General features: G+C 42.6%; 1 protein-coding gene across 4 annotated transcripts in view; it reads left to right on the top strand.

Annotated features, from left to right (window-relative positions):
• The first annotated feature begins 2,523 nt into the window (after positions 1-2,523).
• Runx1t1 (RUNX1 partner transcriptional co-repressor 1) overlaps positions 2,524-26,914 on the top strand; it is a 159,268-nt gene continuing 134,877 nt past the window's right edge. Inside the window, exon 1 of one of the 4 annotated variants that reach the window (XM_008827631.3) lies at positions 2,524-3,065. In XM_008827631.3, coding sequence (XP_008825853.1) covers positions 3,038-3,065 — 28 coding nt within the window. In that variant the 5' untranslated portion in view covers positions 2,524-3,037. Of the gene's footprint in view, positions 3,066-10,561; positions 10,816-10,888; positions 11,086-26,914 lie in introns of those variants that run through there. The other 3 variants (XM_029560898.1, XM_008827630.3, XM_008827635.2) reach the window with 3 other exon arrangements.

Here is a 26,914-nt window from a genome sequence, read left to right as displayed (position 1 = left end):
AATTTAATAGTTTTGTGATGGGAGTAGGTGTCTATATTTCAAGTGATCCCCCCTTTTAAAGGTTCTGCTTTGCTTAACTATTCTTGAAGGTACAGAAACGTGCTTCCTCCAGTTTCTATTCTGATAGGAGGACTTATTCATCTCTGGCTCCTTAGATTGGCTGAAAAGATTGTTTCATTTACTGTGTTTGGCAGTTATGTTTTATATGTACCCCCATGATGAGGCTAAGGTAGCCACATATTTTCAGGTGATTCATGCTCCACACTGTCTCCAGGAGCCCCTCTTCCTATTCATGGACTATGTTTTATTTTCCTAAATGTTGCAATTCAAGAATGACCTCTTGCTTAAATTGACCCCTGTAGTTACTGTTTGCTCCAGATAAAGGAATTAGAAGATAATTCAAGGATTCTCCCCATAGAATAAGATGCTCAACGTTTTGTACAATTTAGGCCTTTCAAGGGGGTGGGCTTGTGGGATTTAGGAACAGTCTGTCGTTCTTCACCCATCAGCTCAGGGAACTATGTCCTTCAGCTGTGGCTACTAGATGGAAAAAAAATGAAACAAGACCCAAACCCTTAGATTTAATGATATATTCTGATATAAACCCAAGCTGAGTAGAGAACTTTTTCTAAAAGAGGCATAAACAGCAATTCATCTTTTTTCCTGACATATGACTGGCAAAGGGGAAGATCCTGTAAGATCTGAGGAGTCTTATAAAATATGCTTTGTGTGTCATGAACACAGCCTGCAAGTTACTTTCCATCGATTTCAAAGTTCAAAGGTTCCATTATAATTTCACATTTACATTGGCACAATTTATAGGAGGAAGAACAACAGGGCATCATTTTTATGTTTACCCCCCCCCCAAACTTATAAATGTTTTAGGTAAAACTATTGTTGACTTACTGTAATTTCAAATTTAAAAATGACTCAGGAAGTCACACTATTTTACAATAATCATTCCTGGTTCCTATGACACTTTATTAATTTTTAATAAGGATGAGCACATAATTCCAGAATTCAAATAATTCATTTTCATCTTGGGAGACAAGAGAATGCAGGTAATAGAGCAATAAACTATCATTATGTTTTTGATTCTCTTATGAATTAAGTTTTGATAGCTTTCATTTCCAACACAAACAAGTTACAGTAGTATGTACATAAAATTTTGTATTTTAAGGTCATTAATGCTGTCAGATTTGTAAGTATAGCAGAAAAAAAACAATGCAGAAATTAGTACAGAATGTACACCTTGATAAAATTGGAGGCTTAAATGAAGACCATCATAGTATCAAATACCAAGTCTTAACATTACAATTCATTAATCCATTATAATTCATTAGACAAATGTCTCGAGGAGAGGGCAGAATGTGCAATGAATGTTTTCTGGAAATGAATTGCTAAAAATTAGTAGAGTCTGAAAGGCTTCCACCCTGGAAGCCCCAGCTGGGTTTCAAAGGGTGGGGGAGGGCTTTCCCTCACTGTTAAAGTATTTGAAACACCACTTCAAAAAATAAAACCACGAACGTCGATCAGTCCTTCCGGCAGGCATCAGGCTGACTCTGATGTATTTTTTCCCCCTTTGCAAAGATGAGATTTAAAAACATGCACACAGGACATTTTACATTGATTTAGACCAGTTGGCGAAAACACGGTTCAGAACAGGATTGCAAATTGTTCCATTAAATACAATAACATTTGCAGTCATGGCACCGTTCCACAATAATTTTAAAAGATTTCATTTTTTACTTATCATTGCAAGCCATTATCTGATCATATTTGACCCACATATTAATGTTTTTATTGCCATTCAGCCCCTCTTCGGTCTGCACAAATTGTCAGCACTCTTCACGGGGATATTATTTATTTATCTGGAAATATCTGGAATTCTTTCACTCTGTCTTTTCCTCAGGGACTCTGTCCCTCCCTGTAAAGTATTGATACTAATATCTGGGGGCGGGGAACACATCCAACACAACCGAGAGATGGAAAGAGATCCCCTTCAATGGTGTACCATAGGAGAAGTAGAAAAACAAAGGGGAAATAACAGAAAATGATAATTGTTTTCTCTAAGGCTATTATCTAATGCGAAAGCAAATAGTCAGTCTGGAAATCAGCTAACAGAAGGGGATTAGAGAGATCTGAGTGTGGTTTGGTTTCTAGCTGGCTGTCTCTGCAGCCAGTGATGAGACACAGGCAGGCGCGCTCCAGATGGCGGGGGAAAGTGGTCTTCTTGGGTTACTGCAGGGCACTGAGGCCGCAGAGCATCGCGGGCCCGGGAAGGCATCCTCAGGGAGCCTGCCCCACGTCCAGCCTGGACCACAGAGGGTGAGGCCAGGAACCAGGCCTCCCGCCCGCCCGCACCCCAGCGAGCCGGGCCTGCCCATTGTTAACATATACTTGACCTCCGTGACCCCCGCACGACACAGATGCCTCCCCCCTCCCCCGCCCCCCCGCAGCCCCGCCGCTGGCCCTCCCCCCTGCACCTGGTCGCGGCCGCGCCGCCGCCTCCCTCCCGAGCGGCCGCGGCGCCCCCGGGTGCGGGCGCTGTGCACAGCGCGCGGCGCTCCTGCTCCCCGGCGGACGCCCGGCCGCCCTGCAGATAAATGCAGTCGCCTTCCTCGAGAGTGAGCGAGGGCGGGCGAGGCAGACGCAGACGCCGCCTGTGACAGTGGCAATCCCCTGCGCCCCACATCGCATTTGTCTGCCACAGCAGCCAGCGCAGAGCAGCGGAGGGAGGGAGCAAGGCGGGAGGAGGGGAGCGGAGCTCCGCCAGCATCGCGCTCCGCGTCGCCGGCTGCGTCCGCTGGCGTCCCCGACCCCCGGCTCCCCGCTCCGCAGCTCGCTGTGCGCAGCGCCCGGAGCATCCCCGGCCGCTCGGAGGCGCGACTCTGCGGCCTCGGGGCCAGCGCGCGTGGGCGGGTGGCCGCGGAAACTCTGGCCTCGCGAGGGAAGCCACGCCGCGCCCCTGTCCTCCGGCCCGGCGGGCCACCCCGGACGACGGGAAGTTTTATTTGCAGCTCGGAGCTGGTGGCGGATGGTGGGACTCTCCGGCCCTGTGCAGTGTAAGTGCCCGCGGGCGAGCTGGGTCGGCGGGCGGGTGGCGGGGACCGGCCGCGGGCTGGTGCGGTTAATTACTATTCCGATGACCGTCATCTGCGTTTGGATTAATTCCACCGAGAGGCTCTGGGCTGAACTTGTCACTCTGCTAGAGTACATTCACACAGCAAGGCAAAGAGGAACATCGCGGCGCCCGGAGTCTGCGATGTCACTGAACTTCGCCGGCCAGGCAAAGACGCATTTTCCCCCTCTTTACATTAGTGTCCCCGCACTCTTTAAAAAAAAAATACTTAAAAAAATTTTTTTTAATCTTCACTGTATGTGAACAGGAAGATGAGTGCCTCTCCTTCGACTAAGCCACGGGTCAAGGTGCCCACGGTGCGTCGGGCAGGTGCCCCCACACTCGCATAGTGGGTTTTTGAACTGGAAGCTAAAGGCTCATTTTGATGGTGGATACTTAGCCCTAGGAGCAAGACAAGGAATCTTGACTTGGGACTGGGCTGCCACCTGGGTGGGGGCCCGCTTAGCCGCACCCCAGCGCTCTGCGCTAGCCACGAACTTTCCCTTTTACTCCTGGAACTCTGGGGTGCTCGAAAGAGAAACCCGCACCAGGACGCGCAGGCGACGGCTCAGAGAGCCAAGTCCCCGGCTCTTCAGGGGGGCCAGGTCGAGGCTCAGCAGCCTGGGACACCGGAGCAGCATTGCCTCTATGGGTCCTCAGTGCGCCCCGAGCCTGGCAGGCCCGGCCCTCCAGGGTGTCCCCATCTCAGCCGCTACTCGGTGATGCCCGCCTCTTCAGAGCCGAGAACAGAACCGCAGCCCTGTAGCTCCAGCCCGGCTGAATCCATGCTCTAGTCGAAGTGGGAGAATTTCTTTCGTTTTCCGGAAATCCGTTTTTTCGGGGAAAGCTCCCGGGGCTAGTGGAGACCAGCCCCGCGCCTCGCTGCCTCTCACCCTCTGGGCGAACCTGGCAGGTCAGGGTTATTTGGCACGCTCAGACCCTCTCCTGGGGCGGAGGATGGGCTGACCAGGATGCTTTAAGCAAATACGGTTATGGCAGCATAAGGCAGTTAAGTCCAGTTTTTGAAACTATTCTCTCTTTCTTTTTTAGTAAGGGCGGTCAAACCTTGGAAAAGTTTGAGTGTTATGATTCCGGGCAGTAGGATGTGAACGACTGTTACTAAAAATAGCTGCCTTCCCTCCTCCTCTCCTCAAAGGCCTTTACAGCTTGGAAGATTTGGCCATAGCGTCTTGCCCTTGCAAAGGGTAGTGGAGTTATCTTTGATTTTAGCTTTCCTACAGGATTGGACACCACAAATCCCAGCGTGCCCCAGCGTGTCCCAGCGTGGCTGCTACTTCCTGGGAAAAAGCGCAGAAGGGAGTTTTAAGGAATTAACTAGTATTCCCAGGGATGAGGCACTGCAGAACAACCAGAGATCAGGGCCTGGGAGGGAACCCAGGAAAGCTGGAGAGGTCACACCATACAAACTTCGTGTGCTTAATGTAACTCTGAACACTTTTGAATTTTTAACTTCGCTTTCCTTAATTAATCTGCCCAGGGCCTGTATATAAATGGCTGTCCACAGCTGCTGCAAATTGATTTATCTCCTGATAAAGGTCGGGTTGCTGACCAATGCATTCTTCATACCTTCTGTGTGAACTGAAATGTGTTTTACAGGATTTTTTCCCCTCCTAGTCTCCTTTTAAACATCTGTAGCATTTTTAAGTGCACTCAGTGGCTTTTATTATCACCCCCCCCCACTTTGCACAGAACAGAAGTAGAACTGGGTCTGTGCCCAGGGAGCCCACACTCCCCAGAATACAAATCGACCAGCTCCTCTGTGATGAACGGTTTGTTAGTGTTGGGGGCCTCCTTCTAGTTCATTGCAATAGTGTGCCTTGACCACACAAGTATTCTGCTACGTCCAGCTTCTTTGGTCACACAGTTCCTTAGAAAGGATCAGCACACACCATTGTTTCTTAAACCATCACAGCCTCAATTTCAGTGTTTATGTCAGTTGTGATGTGTCTAAACAGTAGCAAATAACAAGTTCTATGTACTTCCCCTTATTTATCTCTAATGTGCTGTCTAGTTTTAGCCTTATGGTGACTGGGAGAGAACAGAAGATATGGTTGTATGATTTCATTTTTTTATTACTGCTTTTCAGAAAGGTCTAAGAGGCTCACCCAATGTTAATTAGAATATTAGTTTGATCCAGGTCGTTTTATCTTACAGCCAGAATGGATGTTAAGAAAGTTAAAATCTGTTCTTCATCATGTTATATTCAGTATTTGATATTTCATTAATTTGTTCTTTGGAAAGACAGAATTCCAAAAAAATAATGAAGAAACCAGGTTCATTCTGGGCAGACAGAAACTGAATTTTAGCTAAGCTCATGCTAAGAGAAGAACTTCCCATTAAATATCTTTGTTCAACCATTAATTACCAACCATGTAGACAGCAGCCACTTTGTTCGAAAAACTAGGTACAGTGTGGGAGAATTTCAGTATGTAATTTTGCTGGTGTCCAATTCCTACCTAAAAAAAGCAACAGAAAAAGTATCTTTTTTTCCTCTAATATTTGGATAACCCAAAGCACGCCAGAATGATATTTTTCTTTTGTTGACTAAGCCTCTTTCACCCATGAGTACCTGCTAACGATTTGATTTTAAAATAATCTTTAAAAGGACTTTCCTAATAAGAAGTGTTCTGCCTTCAGTATAGTGTAAGCTGCACTATTAAATTGCAAGTTTCTTGAAATAGTTGGACAGCAGCCTTTCATTGTAGACTGCTACTTTGTAAATACTTTCCTGATTTTGTTCTGGAAGAGGAAAACCTAGCTCTTAGTGATGGTGATGAGCTTTCCCATCGAGGTGTTAGTCTCAGTATTTTCGGATCAAAGAACACTTTATAAATTGCAAAGACATTCACAAATGTTAGGTGCCATTATAGTTTATATAATTGTAAAATAGAAGCTGAGCTAACCGCTTTACTTTAAAAAAAATTGAAAAGGGATCACGAGAAAGAAATGCTTCCAATAGGAATGCTGGTCAGTGCTTGTCAGTTTAGGACATTCTTCACTGTCAAATCCTGTTTCTCACTTCTTTGATATGAACATCAGCTGACAGGCACTGAATGCAAAGCCTTCTTCATTGAGGTTTTATGCAGGCAACTTAGCCCTTCATAGCAAAGCAGTCTGAAAAATTGGCACCTGCAAGATTTGCATGTGAAAAAAACCAAGTCAGTTGCATTTTGCTGGAGTCTATTACTGTAAGTTATGTAAGTTCAGTGAAAAAGGCTATTTGTTGCTCTTTGGGCATTTAAAGTTTCTTTATTTTACAGATACCTCATTCATCATATAGTGATCTGTGGAATTTATTGATACCAAAGGCAGGGAAAAGTGAGCTCTAGCTTCACAGAAGTTACCATGGAATGGAGGTGTTTTAACCATGAGCCTGGAGAAGACATTTAGATTCAGTTAAAATTTTAAAATATGCCTTGAAAGAATGGGCTCATTCACCTGTGAGAATAATCCATCAGAAGTTAAGCAAATGCCTAATATTTGGTTAATAGACGTATCAGTTGGATTAAAGGCAATAGACTTTAATAAGAACTCACAGTCATAAGAAAATAAACATTTCATATTTCTAAACTTCAGGGAAAAAATGTTCTCTGCCATAATTTTACTTACACTGTTCATCACCTGTATGTTCTTTATGAAATTATATTTGACTCTCTTTATGTAAAACTACAAACAAATGTTTTAAATCAACTGTAAAAACCTTTGTAAACCTCAGACCATTATCCACCAAAGGGGACATTTTACCCAGAGTAAGCTACTTCTTAATATCTAAAGAGACACCTTCCAACTTCACTTTTTTACAGCCATTAATATAAGAGTTCCTAAATAATGTTTAAAGAACAGTGAACATTTTATTAAGGCAAACATTAGTTCAGTTTAATGGAGGTAATTGTAAGTGATAAGGCAAAGCAGGTTATCTCTGTGTTGTTTAAACAGAAGGAGCTGCTTTGCACCATTTCCAGTAGCCATCTGTAGAAGAGAAGGCTTCGCACCTGTCTGTCCACACTAATTATAGATTAGGGCCAAAGAAATGAAATTTGAGGACGTTTTCAGCTAATGAAATCCATACTGATTTTATTGTAAATGTGTTTTATGTAAAGAGGGTGATGGTTGAGTTGTGAGTGAATAAATTTCCACATACCTGCTAGGCACTTGGTTTTGAAGCAGAACTCTGCTGCATTAAAAAATGAAAACTCTTATTTATTAAGAAAATAAAGAAGACAACTTGGATATGGATGACAGTGGCTTTTATTTGGCACCCATGGTTATAAGTCAGCAGCAGCGAGGTTCAGCATTTTAGAAATGTGCTGTAGAGCAGCTTAAACCTTAGGAATATTTTCATATTCTGAAGTGCAGATGAAGGTAGTTTCTGTGTTAACTTATGCATAGAAAGGACTAAAACAAATTAGAAAGCCTTTTTCTTTTTTTTTTCCCTGCATTTTTTAGCTTCACATCCAGGAGAAATTAAAACAAAAAAAGGGAGGAATGCATCCTTCAATAAAAGGTCACATGGATGTCTACCACATCTGTTTATAGTAATTATGAACATAATTAACATAAGAATTACAAATGAAATAATGACAAGCTGAGCAGTGAGATATTATACCATAATGGTCATATGTTGGAATTCTCACATTATAACACAGTACACTTCACATACTCAAAAGAAGGAAAGAAAATGCTAGATTTTTATCTGAATTAATGTTTCAAAACTTATCTGCCTGGGGCAGGTGGACTTCCTTCTATAGGATGGTAACCTATTATAAAGAAAAGAACTCATGGATACTAAGAGTTTTATCTTCTAGCCTGGTCTTTAAGACAGCTGCGGTCACAATTACCATTTGCTGATAGATACTTTTTCCTGGTAATCCTTCTTGATTGTTCTATTGCTTTTGAGTTTTGTTATGATCTTATTAATTAATTTTTATTTTTTGAGACAAGATCTCATTTGGTAGCCCAGGCTGGCCTGAATCTTACTTTGTAACAGCCCAGGCTGCCCTGAAACTCATGGTGATCCTTCTGCCTCAGTTTCCCCAATGCTGGGATTCGCAGTGTGAGTCATCACATTGAGCTTGCTTTTTGTTTGTTTGTTTTTTATTTGAAAGCTTTGAAGCAAAGTACTTACTTTTGAAGAGACATGGATGCTTCTCACTTGGGAACTGGTTGATCTTTTCTGTAACAGTGAGGCAAAAGTCAATGCACAAACAAAGTAGTAAAAATACTATACTTTTGCGAAATAACATTGGCAGATTGACTTTTATGATATTTTCTTTCTGCCTAGTCTTTGGGAAACCTTTTAAAGAAAAACATGTCTTTTCTGTTGAAAGCAGCACTGGTACATTTTATATTTTATGTATGTGTTAATTGTATACAACAATGGGTTTCCTTGTGACATTCTCATGCAGGCATATCTAGTGCATTTTTATCAGTATATTTTAACAGAGCATGTAACGGGGAAAAATCATTGAGCATTTGTAAGTTGCATTTTTTTTTCCCTCTCCACAGTTACACTGGGTTTCAGAGTATTTGTGTACAGTCTGTGCCCAAACTGACCTAACTACAGCGGGTGCTGCTGGCTGCTCTAAGGCAGTTTTCTCTCACAGTACGTAAAGAGGTGAAAGGATACCATTTATGAGAGCTAAACTGATATTCTAGAAGTCTGTTATTAAATTTAAAACATGTATAGGAATGATAGATTTTTCACCCATTCAGAGCTACTTGATTCTGTCTACCTGTAGCCTGCCAAGTGCTTTCCTTCCTACCCTGGTACCCTTCTCTAACTGTTGAACTTGGTCACTTTTTGAAGATTTATGGAGAAATATTACCTTGTTCTCGTTGCAGTGATACCGCGAGGCTTTCCACATTATTGGATTACTGCAGGATTGCAGCAGACCCTTTTTTATCTGGCATTCATTGCATGACAAGATTTTCACACATGCCCTTCCCCCACCATGCCTAGCTTTCTTCACTTTGTGTTACCTATCAAATTTCCCTTGATTCTTTTTGTGGGGTGGGAACATGGGTAGAGAAGGGGGGTCCACTGCATCTAAAACTTTTTTTTTTTTTTTTTTTGGCTAGATGATTTGGAGAGTGCTTGATTAAACAAAGCCCCTCTTCATTTTCTCCAGGGCCTCTTAAAACGTGCCTCTTGCTCATCTGTCTTTTGCCACTCATTAGCCCTATGTAGCTCCCTGCCTGGTTTTGTCTCTTTCTGCTGAGATCCCATGTACCAACTCTTTTATGACCCCAAGTTTCACAGCAGCTGGGACTGCAGAGTGCACCATGAAATTCTGGTTTATTAAACTCTCTCTTCATGTGCTGTGAGGGCTTCTTAACCAAGCTTCAGGGCCTGGAAACACTGGCAAATACTCCCCCTCCCCCAATGAGGGGACTTCCCTGCTGCATTATCTGCACTCCATTAAGGATCTGATCAGATGTTCAGATTGTCTGATGGGTACATTTAAAAGTGAAAAGGGGCTCCTGAGGGACTACTCAGGTGTATCTCCCGCCTGACCCCGTTGGGGCAGAGGATGAACTTAGGCCTGCCTGAGGAACATTAGCTCCTGCTTGTTCTCTGATTGATTCTCAGGCTCTGGGTGGGTGAAGAGCTGTGAGGCAGCTCAAGCCAAGATTGATTGCCTCAATTTCAAATTCCCACCGCCCAAATAGACTCTCTGATGTACACAGAACGAAGCCCCTACCCCAACAGGGTTTCTGGAGGTGGAGCAGGTGTCTCAGAGTCACCTGTAGCTACCAATCACAAGTGGTCTTTTTTTTTTTTTTTTTTTTAAACACAATGCCGCTGGCTGCATCCACTCTTCAGCTGGGACACAGCCAAGGCCTTGAACAGGAGCTATTTCAAATCTGTCTCGGTGTGTGAGGGGAGTGGGGGCTGGGATTTAGGAGAGTAAGGGGTCCACAGAGAAAGGGACAACACCCACTGGAGGTCTTTCTGAAGGGCTGCTGGGAAGTTGTATGGATCCACTAGATTTGCTTTGCAAATTGTATTTAGATGGAGGTCTGGTGGTGAGGTCCTGATGCTTCTGACCTTGACAGTACCTCTAATGTTGGCAGTGGAGCCCCAGGGCTGGGAAACCCTGGATGCATAGCTCCCTTTATCTGGGAGGTGGGGGCCGATTCAGAGGCGCAGGCAACCCCCGCAGCCCTACCCCCCCCCCCCCGCCCCATCCAGCCACCGGGAAGCTGTCCCCCACGCACCAACCCCATCCCAGGCCCGTCCCCGCCCCTGCATCTCTCCAGTCTCCCCTCCTGCCTGCGTCTCTTCCCTCTCTCTCCTCTCTTCTCTCTCTCTCTCTCTCTCCTCCTCTCTCCTCTCTCTCCTCTCTCTCTCCTCTCTCTCTCCTCTCCTCTCTCTCTCTCTCTCTCTCTCTCTCTCTCTCTCTCTCTCTCCCACTTTTCCTCCCTCTCCCCTCCGTCTCGCACGCACCCTCTGTTTATTTTCCTGCCTCCATCTGGGCCCTGCTGATATTGTAATCACCCTGATGCACGTTGGCTCCTCTCCTCTCCCTCCCGCGCGCACACACTCACTCACACACAATGTGCCATCCCGACCAGCCTTTTACTTCTGATAAGCTCCGATGTGTGTTTAATGAATACAAAGCGGCGGTGTGGGGGCCGCGCGGCCGGCCGCCTCGCGCGCTCGCCGCCGGAAGGTAATCTCCACGGCCGGGGCCGGGGGCGGTGGGGCGGGGCGCGGCGCGGGGGCGGCCCCCCAACGATCTCAGGCGATAAGAGCCGGGGAAGTGAAGATGTAACCTGTTATCCCGCGCTGCTCTTAGCTGCCGGAGGGAATTTACATTTAAAGATTACAGGGGGAGAGAGAGAGGATCTGCCTTTTGTTGTGCGAGGTGAGCAGGAGGCGGCGGCCCTGGCCTCGGCGCTATCTGCCATCACCTCTGCTATCCAGACGGGGACTCACCGAGGTGAGATTACCGAGGGCCTTATCTTTAATTGGGTTTAGTGTTGCCAGTCTGAATAGGTTTAAAGAGACTCGATAAAGGGGGGAACAATAGATTATTTGTTGACCGGACGCTGGAGCCCTTAGATGAAGAAGGGAGAGAAAGAGCTGCTTAACAACTTGATTAGTTCAATTTTATTTTGATTTTAAGGTGACCCTGTCTTTCTTGGTGGAGGGAGGAAGGGCTAGAGAACTTGGGTGCGCTTTGAATGACTTAATAATGTCTTCTTTCCTTCTCAAGCCTGTCTTTTCCTGAGCCCTGCACCTGTCTTATTTTAAAGCAGTGCAGTGCGTTCACCTCTTCTCCTTCCCTAAAGGGTTGTTAAAATGAGAGAAGGGCAGAGGTTTTCAGGTTTGGTCATGTGTGTTTGGTTTTGGGTGACTTGTTTGGAACCGGTAATGAATTGATGCTCAGAGACCTGGAAGGAGTGTGAAAAGCCAATGAAGCCCACTTTTAATATGGAAGGAGGAAATTATAGAGTATAGTTCAAACCCCGCTAGAAGAGAGCGCATCATTCTAGGTCTCGGGGAGACATTTCAGTCTTGCTATTTCTTGCTTGAAGTCGATGTGGCGGGAAAAAAAAAAAAACCCAGAAAAATAGTCACTTGACTCATAAATGCATTTCAAAAAATTATGATGTAAACTTTAGTGGGTTCTTACAATGAATGAAAGTAGACAAAACGATGGCTTTTGCCTTCTACACATTGTCCAGTTAGGTGTTTTCATAGGTAGATACAATCCAGTAACTAAAAGCCTAATTAAAATTTGTTTAAAGCCAGAGGGGCATGCTTCCTTGTTGACAGCAGCAGATCGATTGGGGAAGACAATAGAGTCCCATTATTTTACTTCCATTGACTGAACATATTGACATTTCAGGTTTGCGTGTGCCTCAGTGAGCATGATGAAACACTGAAATTCACAGACCAACTGGTCACAGTGGCACATAGATAACTATATGTCATTCCTGCCTTGAGGTTACCTTATCACCCAGACAGAATGGGAAAGGCCAGGCTGCAATCCTGCAGAGGGGAGAGGGAGCTTTTTTTGGTTCAGGAACTGTCAAATAGCATGTCTTAGCAGTATCATTCATTTTACCCAGAATCGGACAGGACATTGAAATATATGAGGTGCTTTTATTTAGAAATCTATGGAAGCAACCTAGCTAGCAATCTAGAATATTCCATACAACAGAATACCCATTTTCAGGATTACTGTTTACCTTCCCTGGAGAGGCTTACAGTAGGTGGCCAGTTTGTGTTTGGGTGACATCCATTATTTTCCAGTTTAGGGTATTCAGACAATTAAGTTTGTTTCTGATAAATAAAAATGTGTAGAGTCTCTCTAAACATAGGGCCTGACTCTGACTGCTCAGTTTCTTTTCATACCTGGGTGGACTGTGAAATGAGTGGGACATGGTTCCCTCAAGCTCATGTGTGTCCATAGACATTGAGTGATATGGGTAGATGAACATGTGGATTCCAAGCAGAGACAAACTATTATTTTTTATCTTCTTAGTATAATCTATCAAATCTGTGCATTTTGTATGGCCTTTACGTAATAAAGTTTAGGCAGACATTCAGTCCAAGAAATTTGAACCATATTTGAGTAAACATGGAAAAAAGCCGAAGACCGAACATAATTTTAAAAAAGTTTAATGAAAATATCAAACTATTATGAACACGACTCGTACACAGGGACTCTTGCCATCAAACAGGGAACTGATGCCCTTTGCAGTGTTTTAGAGCAAAACTAGTCTTTTTAGACCATTTTCATGAAAATGTTAGGTTTCTACTTGATCAGCAGGTGCTGTTGAGATGAAAGCCATGTGTAAATTTTCAGAAGGCCAAAAGTGTCAATTCAGAAAAGGAAAGTGATAAGAGAAAATGCAATCAGTTTTCCTGTTTTCAATTTGTGCAGGATTTGAAGAGCTGTTTTGTTAAACTGCTACATCTGCTCCAATATGAATATTGAACTACTTCCACTAAAAATAACAACCTATAATTTGGAAGCTACTGCAGCCTTTTGTTAATGTGAGTGGGTTATTTAAAAACAAAAAAACAAAAAAATAAAAAAATAAAAAACCCAATTTTCTATTCTGACAGTCCCTTGCCTAATGTGCATTTTCATTCCTTGGTACTTTAATCGTCAACGGATAAATGGTATGATGCAATTAGGACCTCTTCTTGTCTGACTATAAAAAGATGTTTCCATAGGTGAAAATCCTAGTATTATAAAAAGGGTTTGCACAAACAAAACTTATTTTAGAGTAACCTTTTAAAATATGTTTATTTAAAATGAGATAGCTACACCTTGCATTTTCTAATACTACAGTTTTTAACTTACTGCCAACTATTGTGAGAAAGTTAACACTATTTCATTGCATACTGAGCATCTGGTAGTGTATTTCACCTTTAATATACCTGCAAATGTAAGTTTAAACTAATCAGGGATATTTTACCTAACAGGGCTTTCAGAATAAATTTTTTTTTCATGCTTAAATAAAATGATTAAATTATGCTTGAGTGCCTGCATACAAAAGCTTTAGCTTCTATAGTACTGCTAATCAAATAACTTTCATGGACCACATTAGGGAAAAATTGGATGCATTTTACTGGTGACATTTATAGGAAAGACATGTTCTTTAAACTCATCTAGAATTAATTAAAAAGAAAACTCCAAAACATATTTAAGATATTCATAATAAATGTTCCTTCATCCCTATAATAAGAAGGTGAATGGCAGCACTACCCACAGGAAATATGGAAACAGAGAATCCAGGTAGAAGCAAGACTTCAGAAATCTGGGTAAGATTCAGTATTGATTCACTCCTTAATTGCACTTGGCTTGACTTGTGGCTAAAGTCATCTGTCCAGGGTGAGCCCTGATCACTGCCCAGGATCAATTAGCTGTGTAGCTTGTGACTTCACACTTGAGTTGCTAGACACATAATTCACAGAACAGCTCAAGAAAGATAAAGGGGAAGACAGGCTCTGTGCCACATGACCCTCTTTGATACTTACAAATGCAGTATTTCTTTTGAAATAGCAATTCAAAACAAGAAATAGTTGAATGTGTTTATGATTACCTGCATACAATCAGACAAAGAATACCATTCTTAAGGAGTGTCATTTCCAATATGATGCCCAAGGAATGTTCCCGTATTTCATGGTATAGTGACATATCATTAAGAAACTTGGGTACCATGTGGGTGTATTCCTTGGCACTGTGTATTTTGCCACTTTTAAGAAGCAGGATTGAGCTACTGTTCCTGGCTCATAGCTGTGATCCTAGCATTTGAGAGGTGGAGGTAAGATCAGGAGTTCAAAGTCATCCTCAGCTACATAATGAGTTTGAGTCCAACCTGAACTGCATGCAACCCATTTTCAGAACTCTGCCCTCCCAAAAGAAAAGGAGCAAGTAGGAAAAATGGAGAGAGGGAGTGAGAGATAGACAAGAGAAAGAGAAAATAAAGGCTAAATCACATATTAATATTAGAAAGTTTATTCATGGACATAATCCCATCACTTGGAATGCTTTGTGCCGAAGTCACAGCCTCTGTAATGGCCCCAAGAGGGAAGAACTTCTTGGGACTTTTCAGAGTTTTTAGATGTTATGAAATGATGTTCGGACTCTAATATCAGAACTACTGGTAAAGTAATGTCACGTGATTGAAGTTTAAGACATGGGCTGTCTTGTGTAGAAAAAGCTTTAAACCTTTAGCACTGCTTATAACTGCTTATAACATTTTTAGTGACAGACAAGCTTAAAATCCTTGCTTTGGGGCTGGAGCTATGCAGTGTTGACAGAGTGCATGGGTGTTATGCACAAAGCCTTTGATTTTATCAAAGGTGTGTGATACTTGCTTTAGTACTACCAATTGTGATGTCTTGTGTATTCTCTCATGAACAAATGACGTGATCATTTGTTTTTGTAGGTGTTGTATAGATCAAAGTCTCTAAGACAAATTAGTGTTTGGGTGATTAAGACCTGCACAATATAGATCTTGTGGAAGAGAAATGCAAAAGGTACAAAGGTAAAGTTTTCCATTGTATCTGGACCTTCTGAGCACTGTAAGTGCCCTGGGGAATGTGATTGACTGGCTTCATTAATCTTTTAACACCTGGGGCATAGACCACTTGAGCCTGTGCTCTGGGCTTTCAAGGACTGCCACATAGTTATTGGTCTTGGGAAAAAGGCAACCGAGTCAACAGATATTAGAGACCAACTGTGAGTTTTCATCACAGACTTTAAGTGAATAATTAACTAGTATTTCACTTTCTTCTCTCAAAGAACCCCAGCACATGGCTCAACCTGGCTACAGCTGTTCTGGCTTTACCTTTGGCCACAATTTAAAAATCTGAGGTTTCCTTATGTTCTCCAGATTGATGACCTACTTTGTGCCCCAGTTCTAATAGGATCTTAAACTCTAAATACCTGGTTTGGCAATCTCCCTAGCAGGGTACCATCTATGCATCCACTGCTTTCTTTTACTTAATCCTTCTTTGTCCCATCAAGGAGTGAGAGTCAACTAGTCACCATTATATCCTTGGACACTCAACTATGTGTCAGTGTGTATCTCTCTATCCTTCTAATCCCAGCATCTTGTCCCTGCCCAGAATAAGTTTTTTCTGCTCTGCACTGAGCCCACGAGGAGCTCATTTGTTCCCTTTGTTGAATCCACCCAGCATTCTGGAGCTGTTTCCACTCACTGTCCCCAGGCTTTCCATTGTAAAGCCTATAGGCCACTGCGTATCTTGATCTCGGCATCTTCAGTCACCTTTAAATGGATTTTCTTTGAAAACTTAAGAAGAAAGGGGAAAAGGATTTTTTTTTTTCCTGGGGGTGGGGGAACCAAAGTCTAGCTCAGGCTGACTTGTAATTAATTGCATAAGTAGCCCAGGCTGGTTTACAGTTCACAATTCTCTGGCCTCAATTCTGAAAGTGCTGGAATTGCTTATAGGCATCTACCACCACACCCAGCTAGAAGGAAAGAAATTTTGTAGTATCTTTTACTCTAGAGGAGATGAGTTTGTAAATGGTTATGTGGTATATAACACTCTGTTATAAAAAGAAGGACCCGGTCGAGTATGCAGTGCCTGAATGCGAAGGGGGGTGTACTTTCAGTCCAGTCTTTGGTGGCCCAAGTAGATCCCAATTTTCAGATGAACTCCTCAGGGCTCAGATAAGGGTGACTCTTACATGAAAGTCTAATTGATATCAGGAGTAGGATTTGGGGCTTTCTTATGGTGAACAGACTGTGGGTTTCAGGGGCACTGTCTGTCTTCATACATCTTGGGGATGGATCAGGAAAGGACCTCACTTCCTCTCTACTGATCTGTCTGTGGGAAGTACTGGGAAGAGGGAGTCAGGCTTCCATAGGTGCCATCCTGGACCTTAGGTGATTGTGTGAAATTTTAGTTGTTACTCTGCTTTGTTCCAAGACTGTAATGGGAAGAATGAGTCTGTTGTTGTAGTGAGGAGGGACTTTTGTTAAAAGCAAATAAGGCTTATGCTTTTCCCTCACAGTTACTGGGCAAGTGGCTGTGTGCCCGACCATAGGGGTGAGGCAAACGGAAATAGGATGTGATTATCAAGAATTCACTGTATCCCATGATCTTGAAGTTTAGAACTGAGTCACTTGGGAAATTTAGAAATGACCTCTTTAAATAATTTTTGGGTCAGAGCTGATAACAGCTTATTTCAATGAAAAAAAATACATTGTTATTTTACTAAAATCAGGTCTTAAAGAGAAACCTAAAAATTGATCATCTGCTTTGTCTGAAATAACATTTAAAAATTTAGTTGTTACCAATAGCACATTGACTTTCTATTTGTTGTCTGCTTGTGAAATCACTATAAAGTTTAGATACTAGAAGTTTGTTAGAACTTTACTAATCTATGGAATCTTTTTCTTAAAATTTATTTTTATTTATTATTTATTTTCATTTTTAATCTATGGAATCTTAATAATGAAGCAGGGTTGGGTTTCTTTGATGGTTAGGTGCTGTTGCACTCTTCTGGTTTGATGAAGACGAGCATTTGCTTGTCATTCAGGAAACTAGCTATTGTCAAGGACTTCAGTGGTTAGCAGGAGGATGGGAGCCACAGGTGTCACTGTTACTTTATAGGCTATAGAATATTTTTAAAATATTTTATTTATTATTTTTATTTTATGTGTATGAATGTATTGCCTGCATGTCTCTGAGTGCACCCGTGTCATGCAGTGCCGCGGAGGTCAGAAGAGGGCTTCAGATTCCCCTGGAACTAGAGTTAAGGACGGTTCATAGCTGCCATGTGGCTGCTGGGAATCGAACCCGGATCCTCTGCAGGAACAGTCAGTGCTTTTAACCACTGAGCCATCTCTCCAGCTCCAAGCTGTAGAATATTTTTGCATGGATGTTCAGAGTTCATTGTGAAGCTGAATTGAAATTTCTTACAAAGGAAAGTGCCTTGAAAGTATAGATTCAGTGTATTCTTCATTGGAACTTGACTCCAGTGGATTGTATATTGCATGAAAGAATATTAAAGTATTCCCAGGAGACATTCTGGAAGTTTGTTTAAAGAAACTCAAGAACTAGGTACCTACGCAAATAAACAGGGAATAACAGGAAGAAGAGCTAGCTACATATGGCCAGTTGATAAGGTAATCAGAATGAGTTGTGAGGTGTTATAAGAGTATTTGGGAGTATCTTCCATCAGATTTGCTGGGGGTAATTCACCTCATAACACTCAGAAGCTCAGAGCCTAATGATATTAGACAAATAGACAGATAATGGTACCTAAATGGGTCTGAGTAGATAATGATGCCAGGGAAATCACATGGCAGTGCTGCGGAGAACGTTTCAAATGCATTTCCATTTGGTTTGGCAAGTGGAATATCAGCATTTGAGACATCATTTCCCAATGAGTGTAAGCCTGGTGGTTGGTACAAGTTGTACTTTCAATGCAAAAGCCTTAGGAAGTTGGTTAGTCTGTCTGCTTGGGTAAGTCTGTTGAGTTTTCTACCCCTTTCCCTAACGTTAAGTTAGAGGACGATGTGAGCTATCAGACAGGTCATGACTGTTAGTTTCTTTTCTGAGTCCATGTGTATGTTATATACACAGTGATGAACAAATACAGCTGGGAAGAATAGCAGATGATATTGAGGCTGGAACTGTGGTGTTTATCAGACTGATGTGGTAATCCTTTCCTGTGAAAAATGGCTCTTTTTAAGTGGCTATTAGGATTCTGTAACCTTTATTGTGTGTGAGACAAGTACAAGTCCTTTCTACCCAGCTCCTTTGCTCACATTTACATTCTCATCTTTAGCCGGAATTATTTAGAAAGGAGATCCACATTCAGCCACTGATGGGAAGCAGTCTGTGGACAATGACTTCTCATCTCCTTTATTTTAACAAGGGTAAGTGGGTCAGTGCAGGTGGAAAGGGAAAGGAAATGTGTTGTCCTCGACTTACATGTTCTAGTTAAGCTTTGTTCTAGTTAAGCTTTCCATCACCTAAAGGGATTTGGCACAAAGTATCAGGAGAATAGAAGCTAAGAGCCATAAAAGAGGCAACCACTGAATCCAAGGTGACTTTTTCAAAATCACACACTATATATGTAGCCAGGTAAAGACATCTTTTAGAGTGTTTGAGAGAAAGTGAAATGTGTACTCTTGCTAGGGAATCTGAACTAGTAATTCAATAAGTAAATACCTACTATGTGTAAGGCATGCACAAGGAGGAGACCCGAGGCAGGGAGCAGGCTCAGTTCTCACTATTACACCCATTTGGGGTAAGTTAAACAGCTACGATGATGGTGTGCCTTTACTACCAACTGAATGATACAAGGAGATTTTAATGTAGTATTCTTCTTCTTCTTCTTCTTCTTCTTCTTCTTCTTCTTCTTCTTCTTCTTCTTCTTCTTCATTTTTGGTCTTTTTGAGACAGGGTCTCCCTGTAGCCCCAGCTGTCCTGGAACTCACTATGTAGACCAGGCTGGCCTTGAACTCATGGAGATCCGCCTGCCTCTGCCTCCCAAGTGCTAGGATTAAAGGCGTGTGCCACCGTGCCCAGCTGCATTATTTTTAAAGATTTATTTTTATTTAAGTTTGTGTATGTGTATGTATGCCATGTGTTTACCAGTGCACACAGAGGGCAGAAGTGAGTGTTATATCCCCTTAAGCTGTAGTTACAGGTAGTTGTGAACTCCTCCCTGCAAACACACACATACACTTGGGTCTTCTGGAGGACCTGCAAGCAAGTGTTTTAACCACTGAGCCATCTCTCCACCCCTGTGAGATCTTTAAAAAATATTTATTTTATTAAATAAAAAATATAAACATATAACAAAATATAAAAATATTTATTTTAATACCTTAATATTTAATATTTATTTTTAATTGGTTTATTTTTATTTTATGTGTGTGAGTGTATTACTTGCATGTATTTGAGTGCACCTGTGCTGTGCAATACCTGTAGAGGTCAGAAGAGGGCATGGGATTCCCTGAAACTGGAGTTACAGACAGTTGTTAGCCACCATTTGGGTGCTGGGAACGGAACTCAGGTCCTCTGCAAGAGCATCCAGTGCTCTTAGCCATCTCTCCAGCCCTATAAGTGGCATCTAAGCTTGTTTTCAGATGGGTAGGATTTATCAAGGCAGAGTTGTTATAGGGCAGTAGTGCATTGTAAGGTAGGATTTGGGAGGGGAGAATCCCAGGCGTAGAAATGATTTTAGAGAAGTACCGGGAAGGCAGAGAGTGGAGGTGGGAAATGTATTAACAAATAACAAACACAGTTGAGAAAAAAGACCCTGCAGTGATGAGTGCAGAATAACTGCAGAGACCGTGCATGCTTGCATGTGCAACGTTTGACGTGGGCGCCATCTTCTTGGGAAGGGGCTGAGAGGGGCCTGGTTGGTCTTAGGCCTTGCTTCTATCCCTTTCCTACTAGAAAGTCAGAATAGTTTTGCTTTTATAATAAGTTCCTTTTAAAATCAGAATTTTTAGTTGGATTTCATTTGAAGAAATATTACTTGTGGTGGGTCTGATGCACTGGAGGCCAGGGCCAGGCAGGAAGCCTGCTATGTCAGTTTATTTGTTAAGAGTTTTTTGCTTTGTTTGCCATGTTAGGAGTTGAACCAGTGTTTTGTACATGCTAAGCTCATGCTCAGCTACCCATCCCCAACCCCTTGTCACAGTAGTTTAGGTTTTAGGTATTATAGAAGGATGGCCGGATTCAATTAGGAAGATGAGATATAAGTACCAGATCCACAAGTCATTGCAAAGAAAAAATAATTAGAACTTGGAGAGAGGGGACAACTCCGAGAGGAGAAAAGGTAACAACCAGATTAGCTGTCAAGTGCACTTAGCTTTCCAGAACTTGGGAATTGCTTTGGATGTTTGCTTAAAGGGCAGCTTCACTGCCCTAATGCAGGCTTCAGAAAGGAGCCACCAAATCATGTATATACTCCAGCCCCAGGAATTCTCTGAATCCTGGCTGCCTTTGAAAGGTGGTGACAGGGCTGTCCAATGGTGGGGTGGTTAGTGGTTATAGAGAAGGTATATTATTGACCTCTTTGGAGCTTAACTGTCTCATGGGATTTGCTTCCTTGTGCCTCTTTCAAACTGTTCTGATGGGACTGGGGATACAGCTTAGTTGGTAGAGTACTTGCCTGGCATGCACAAGGCCCTGGGTTTGAATCTCAGCACTGCATAGATGTTATATGGTGATGCAGGACAGTAACCATTAACCATAGCACTTGGAGGTAAAGATTGGAGGATCCGAAGTTCAAGGTCGTCTTCAGTTCCAGAGTGAGTTTGAGGACAGCCTGGGCTATGTGAACCATTACACCCCGCAAATACAAAAGGGAACAAAAGAGAAGAGAAAAGAACAACACAACATCAAACTTTTCTGATTTGTTTTTAGCAGATGCCTTCGGGCTGTGTGGGAAAATGAAAAGGGATTAAGAAGGCTGGGTTCTAGACCCTAAGCTTCCTGTTCAACAGAAGCAGCCTCTGGTTTATGTATTTTTATGTGTTATAAATTGGAATTTGGTTTACAGGACAATTTATAAAACTTCTTTCAATTTTAACATGATGTAGAGCAAAGAAAGTAGGGAGGACAGGATGAAGAGTTAAGGAACAGTTGATGAAAACAGGCAATTCTTGGAAACCAGTAGTCCTCAGATCCTGTGCGCAATGCTTCTGGGAACAGGGGGAGGATAGTTTTTTCCAAGGAGTTTTTGAACCTAGATTCATTCATTGAACATGCTGTGCATAGTCTGATAGACCAGGCACTTTGTCATGCAATAGTGCTTTTCAAATCCACTTTTAGTTAGGGGAACAAATGTGCTTTAAAATATTGTTAATAGAGATAGAAATTTGGAGGACCAGAGAGGTGGCTCAGCAGTTAAAAAGCACTGGCTGCTCTTGCTGAGGACCGAGGTTTGGTTCCAAGAACCCACATGGCTGCTAACAACTGTCTGTAACTCCAGTTGTTAAAAAGGCAAGAAACAGAAGAATGCAGCGGTCTACATTTGCACAAAAAAATTGCCTAAAATTCTAGTTGTGGGAGTAGGCTCAAGAATCTGACGGCGCTGTTTGTCGGAGAAGGAAGCGAGGCCCAGCCATTGGTGGTTAGAAGAAGCAGGTCCTTGGGTGCAAAACTTTTGAGAATCTTTGTAAATCTTGGACTTAGGTACTGCAGGCCAGCATGGGATTACTGGAACAGGACTCTGCTCGTCTGGCAGTGACTCTTCTCTTCCCTACCAGACATGGTAGTTAAGGGTCCGAGTGAAGAAACGTGATTCCCAGGTGCTTCACCTTTTGTGTGATATCCTGCTACTTGTGTCCCTTTAGAAACAGTTCTCATCCAGACCATAATAGTGTGTCCTCAAAGGCTGTGGGGAGGCTGATGTGGATGGGAGAATGGTGTGTTAAGCACACCGCCTTCATAAAGACTTGCTTATTCCTGGAATCTGATTGGACCATCATGCAATGGTCCACACCTTCCTCCTAGAGGTCCCTTGTGTTCCTTTATTTGCAGAATACTGAACCTAGAGACTGAGGCTCCTTGACCCTGGGAATGTTGGGCTGTTCAAGAGAAGACAGCAAGCACCTGGCTTTGCCTGGCCAATTCTTGGTCTTCTCTTTCAGCCTTCTTCAAGCCCCTGGGCTACTTTGCACCTTGGTGCCTGGACTCCTATTACTTTCTGAGGGAAGCCAGACCTAGTCTGCTTCACCTTCTCAGCCTCTGGTGAAACTGTCCCTTCTGAAGCTTCCAGGGCTTCTTATCTCCAAGAGAACTTATTGCACCCTCCTTTGCTACTGCCCTGGAGATTTAGATTTTCTGCTGGGTTCGCAAGCTCCTTCAGAATGTAGATGGAACAGCTAGGGGCCCTTTTCAGACTTTGTAATGTAGTGAAACTCATCCCTTATGCTCAAGTTGTTTACCGAAAATTCTCCTGATTGCTGAAACCAAAACCCATTCTTTGGTTACAACAGCAAGTTTTGTTTTGTTTTGTGTTGTGCTGTTTTGTTTTATGTTGTTTTGTGTTGTGTTCCTTTTGTCTCTCTCAACCTATTTTCCCCTTGGTCCCTTTCATTGCGTTCTTTGATAGAAGACACAATTTTATTCCCATCACGTTTTGGCTTGTATGTCATAGTAATGAAAAAATAATACAGTACCCTCTGTAATGTTTTACTTTGTCAGTCTGATTGGATTAAGAAATGCCTAAAGCATTAATGAGGTATACCTTTGGGAGTGTCTGTGAGGGATTTTTCAGCGAAGATTCATTGAGGAAGGAAGACCTGCCTTTGACTGTTGACAGCATCATCTCATGGGCCTGGACTGAATAAAATGGAAGAGAAAGTGAGTTGAGTGTCACAGTTCCCTTTTTCTCTGCTACCTGGATGCCTAGATATGAAGAATCTCACTTGCCTAAGATGACCCTGCATGGTGATGGGCAAAGTCTGACTTCCATGCTCAAGGCTTCACCACTGTTGCAGGGCTTAGTACTACTCTCCTGGAAGTCTTTGAATCTCGCCAGCAAGGAACAGACTCAAAAACCAGGCCAGCCACACAGACTGCAGGTGAATTGTAGTAAAGATGGAAAACTTTTCACTACATTTGAAACATGACTACTTAGGGTATAAAAACACCACAAGTTTGCAAGTTTCTGAGACAGAAACAGAGAGATGGAATGGAGGAGACACACACACACACACACACACACACACACACAGAGAGAGAGAGAGAGAGAGAGAGAGAGAGAGCGAGCGAGAGCGAGCTTTGGCAGAGAAAATAATAGTAGTAGCTGTAGCTTGCAGCTCAGTATTTACAGTAACCCCTGGAACATAGGTGACTATGAACCACAAACGTAGAAGCTTCCAAAGCCTCCTTTTTCTTTTATGTGAACATGTCCAGCATGGAACATATGCCTTTATTTGAAGAAACCAGTCTTTAGAAATAATTGGCTCTCTTCTTTTATCCTCTAGAGATGGTCTTTCACAGATGAAATTCAATGAGAGAAAAATAAATCACAATACATTCATTAACAGTATTTTTTTTTCTTTGTCATTCCAAAGCATCTTAATACCTGCATCCTAATAGCCGCTGTAGTTAAATTTGTTGACCAATAATGATAACGAATGAGCTATTTCTCTCATTGTTGACACAGTAGTAACTTTCAGAAAGAAAAACTGTACTTTTCATAAGTCAGGCTTGAGCAACATCCTTTGCTTTTGTTTTCACACTTTGAACCACTACGTTACGACCTATGACTGTACAGTACCTGTGGGAACAGGTTCCGATGCATCTAGCAGGAGGAAGTTTGACAAGCCTGATATAGAGACCACAGTGCTTTGGAAATTTAAGAACCATAGAAAGGTCACATGCGCAAGGAAAGACTTGTGAAAATCAGAAGCATTGAATTGGGCCACTATGATTCTTCATTAGGTGGGTTCATTTATTTTGTTCTTTTTAGAAAGAATTGAAATTTTAGAAAGAATTTGATTGCTACTGTGTGCCATGTATGACTCCAAGTATGGGATAATGAGCAGGCCGGGTAAGGTTCCTCACAGTTTGGAGGTGAGGGAGGGAGGCAGACAATAAAGAAGTCCATGAGATGTGGCCATAGAGGGTCAGATACAATGAAGACAGTCAGGAGGCAATGTTCCAATAATGAGTAGTGGGGGCGAGTCTAATTCCCATGGCTGGGAACTCAGTTTTAAGGTCAGTATCAGGATCTGGCCATACCTCAGTGTGTGCAGAATCTTGAGGGCAGGGACAATGCTGTAAGGAGAAGCAGCATTCTGTCAGTGCTGTCCCCTTTCTTGTGACAAATGAAGCAACTGACCACACTGGATAAAGAAATACTTAATACTTGGAATGACTGTGCTGTACCAATATGAGATCCGAAGGCATGAAGTGAGTCTGGTAGGTCTCTTTCCTAACCAACTCACCTGAGAGGAGACTGCCTAAAACTTGGTAGAGTGCATTTATACTTTAAAAATTGAGTTGAGTTAATGTTTGGTTGCTGTGACAAATTGCTAAGAGAAACAATTTGAGGCAAGAAAGGTTTCAGAGTTGTTAGTTCAAAGTTGGCTAGGTGCATCGCTGAAGGTCTGTGGTGAGACAAGGCAGTCATAGTGATGGGAGCATGTTGTAGAGGAGGCTGCTCACGTCATGGTGGTCAGGAAGCAGATAGGATGAGAGAAAGTGAGGCCATGCTGGCCCGCTGCTCCCTTCTTCCAATTTTGTTCCTTTCAGGCACCCATCCTATTAGATGATGCAACATACAGGGCAGGTCTTCCCTCTCCACCTTCGGTTGCTGGCCCAGATGTCAAACATCTATGGCAATGTCTTCATAGACATACCTAGAGGTGGATTTTCTTTACTAATCTCCTAGATACCTCTAGTCTAGTCGAGACTAGCCATCATAAGCTATATGGGCATAAGCTGTAATTCTCAGTCATAGTGTCCTGCTCTAGGTGGGTGACAGTATTGGCCTCATAGGTCCAAGTGATTTCTGTCCTGGTGGATGACTGGTGGTACAGGTGGGCTCATATGCACAGCATCTCCAGGAAAAGGCTGACAAGCCTGATAGAGACCTCAGTTCAGAGTATGGCAATTTAAAGATGGTAGAAAGGTCACATTCCCCATATTGCTCAGGGAAGGGCTCGTGAAAGTCCTAAGAGTAGAACTGACCACTATGATTCTTCACTAAGTGGGTTCATTTGATTTTTTAATTTTATTTTGGATTGCTACTGTGTGTCAAGTGAAATTCCAAGTTTGAGGGGTAGGATAGTAAGTAAAAGAGGTAAAAATCCTCTCATAGAGATTGGGGAGGGAGGAGGGAGACAGACCACGAAGCCAGTAAGATGTGTCCATGTAGTGTCTGATACAATGAAGACAATTAGGAGGCAATGTTCTAATGATGGGAGTGGTGGGGGTGAGACTAATTCCCATGGCTGGGAAACGCTTTCAGAAGAGATGAGTTCTAGAGTGAGAGCTGAGTGTTGAGAAGATCTGGCCATGCCCCAGTCTTTGCACAGAACCTTGAGCAGGGGACTGATCTGTAAGGAAGGGATACAGTATTCTGTCAGGAAGTTTATGCAGCCAAGACCTGTTCTCTGACACCACGGATGGAGTGAAGGCTGAAAACTAGAGGTTGGTGTAGGGTCTCGAATGGTGGGGAGAGACTAAGACTGTGTGTGTCTGTGCTTGTATCAAGAGGTAGGTAGGTAGGTGGGGGGAAGGATAGAACTTGAATGAGGGAATGTCTTATAAGTAGGTAGGTGTGGGGAAGGGTAGAACCTGGATGATGGCATGTCTTGTAAGCTTAAAGAAGCTTGTGAGATGAGGAGACTGAAACATAGTTCCTGTAACCTATGATGTGGGTCACTCCAAAACACAACGTCCAGTTGCCTCCTGTTGGACATCGAGTAGAGTTGTGAGGTGAGGCAGGTGTGCATCTACTACTTCAGAGTGAGGAGTCCAGGAAAATTGCCTCTAAAAGAGAACACAAAAATTTGACAAAAGAAAGATTTAACCCACTGCAATGGACATACTCACAAGGTCATGAGAGATACAACAGGTTCCTTTTGTGAACCAAAGCTAATTGTATTTTTGTTAATGTAAATTAATGGTCTATCCTAGACAATGTTTCTATGAAAGAAAAGTTAAAAAGTTAAAAAGACCAGGTTGTTGGATAAAAACAGGTGTATTTAAATGCTCATTTTTGGAATGACTTATTTATTAAAAGAAAAACTACCTCAAATGTTGACAGAATTCTCTAGAGAAATGCATCTAGGCAGTGAAAGGATTCCTGGCAGTGATTGAGCAGCACTGCACTGGGCAGCTGTACTTGATCTCTTCTGAGGTTGATTTTGATGTGTGTAGTCTTTACATCCTATTAAATTTTTGAAAGATAAACTGATACAAGAATTATTTGCCAAGGCCAGCAGCTCTTCCTTTTAAAGCCTTGGCTCAGTGTACACATTGAAGGGTGGGGGAGGAAGATAAAAGCATTATAAATATGAGGTTAACCGAATTCAAATAGAAGGTTCTCTCAAGTTATTGCATTCCTTAGAAAATAAATACATTGAGCATATGGTTAAGATTGATCAAAAACGTATTCTGTATGCCAGTGATTATATTCCCATCTGTGATTAAGGTTTTCTGTCTGCATCTGGTTTTCACATTATATTTCTGTAACAAGAATCCTTTATATAGCAGAGTTCACTTTCTGTATTCTCTATTAGCTGCAGCTTGAACTACTGCACGGATCACAGATTTACACATGTGCTTTTCAT

This window comes from Nannospalax galili, unplaced genomic scaffold (assembly GCF_000622305.1).
Source record: "Nannospalax galili isolate Female #2095 unplaced genomic scaffold, S.galili_v1.0 scaffold872, whole genome shotgun sequence".
NCBI lineage: Eukaryota > Metazoa > Chordata > Mammalia > Rodentia > Spalacidae > Nannospalax > Nannospalax galili.
This window is presented reverse-complemented; position numbering and strand designations above follow the sequence as displayed.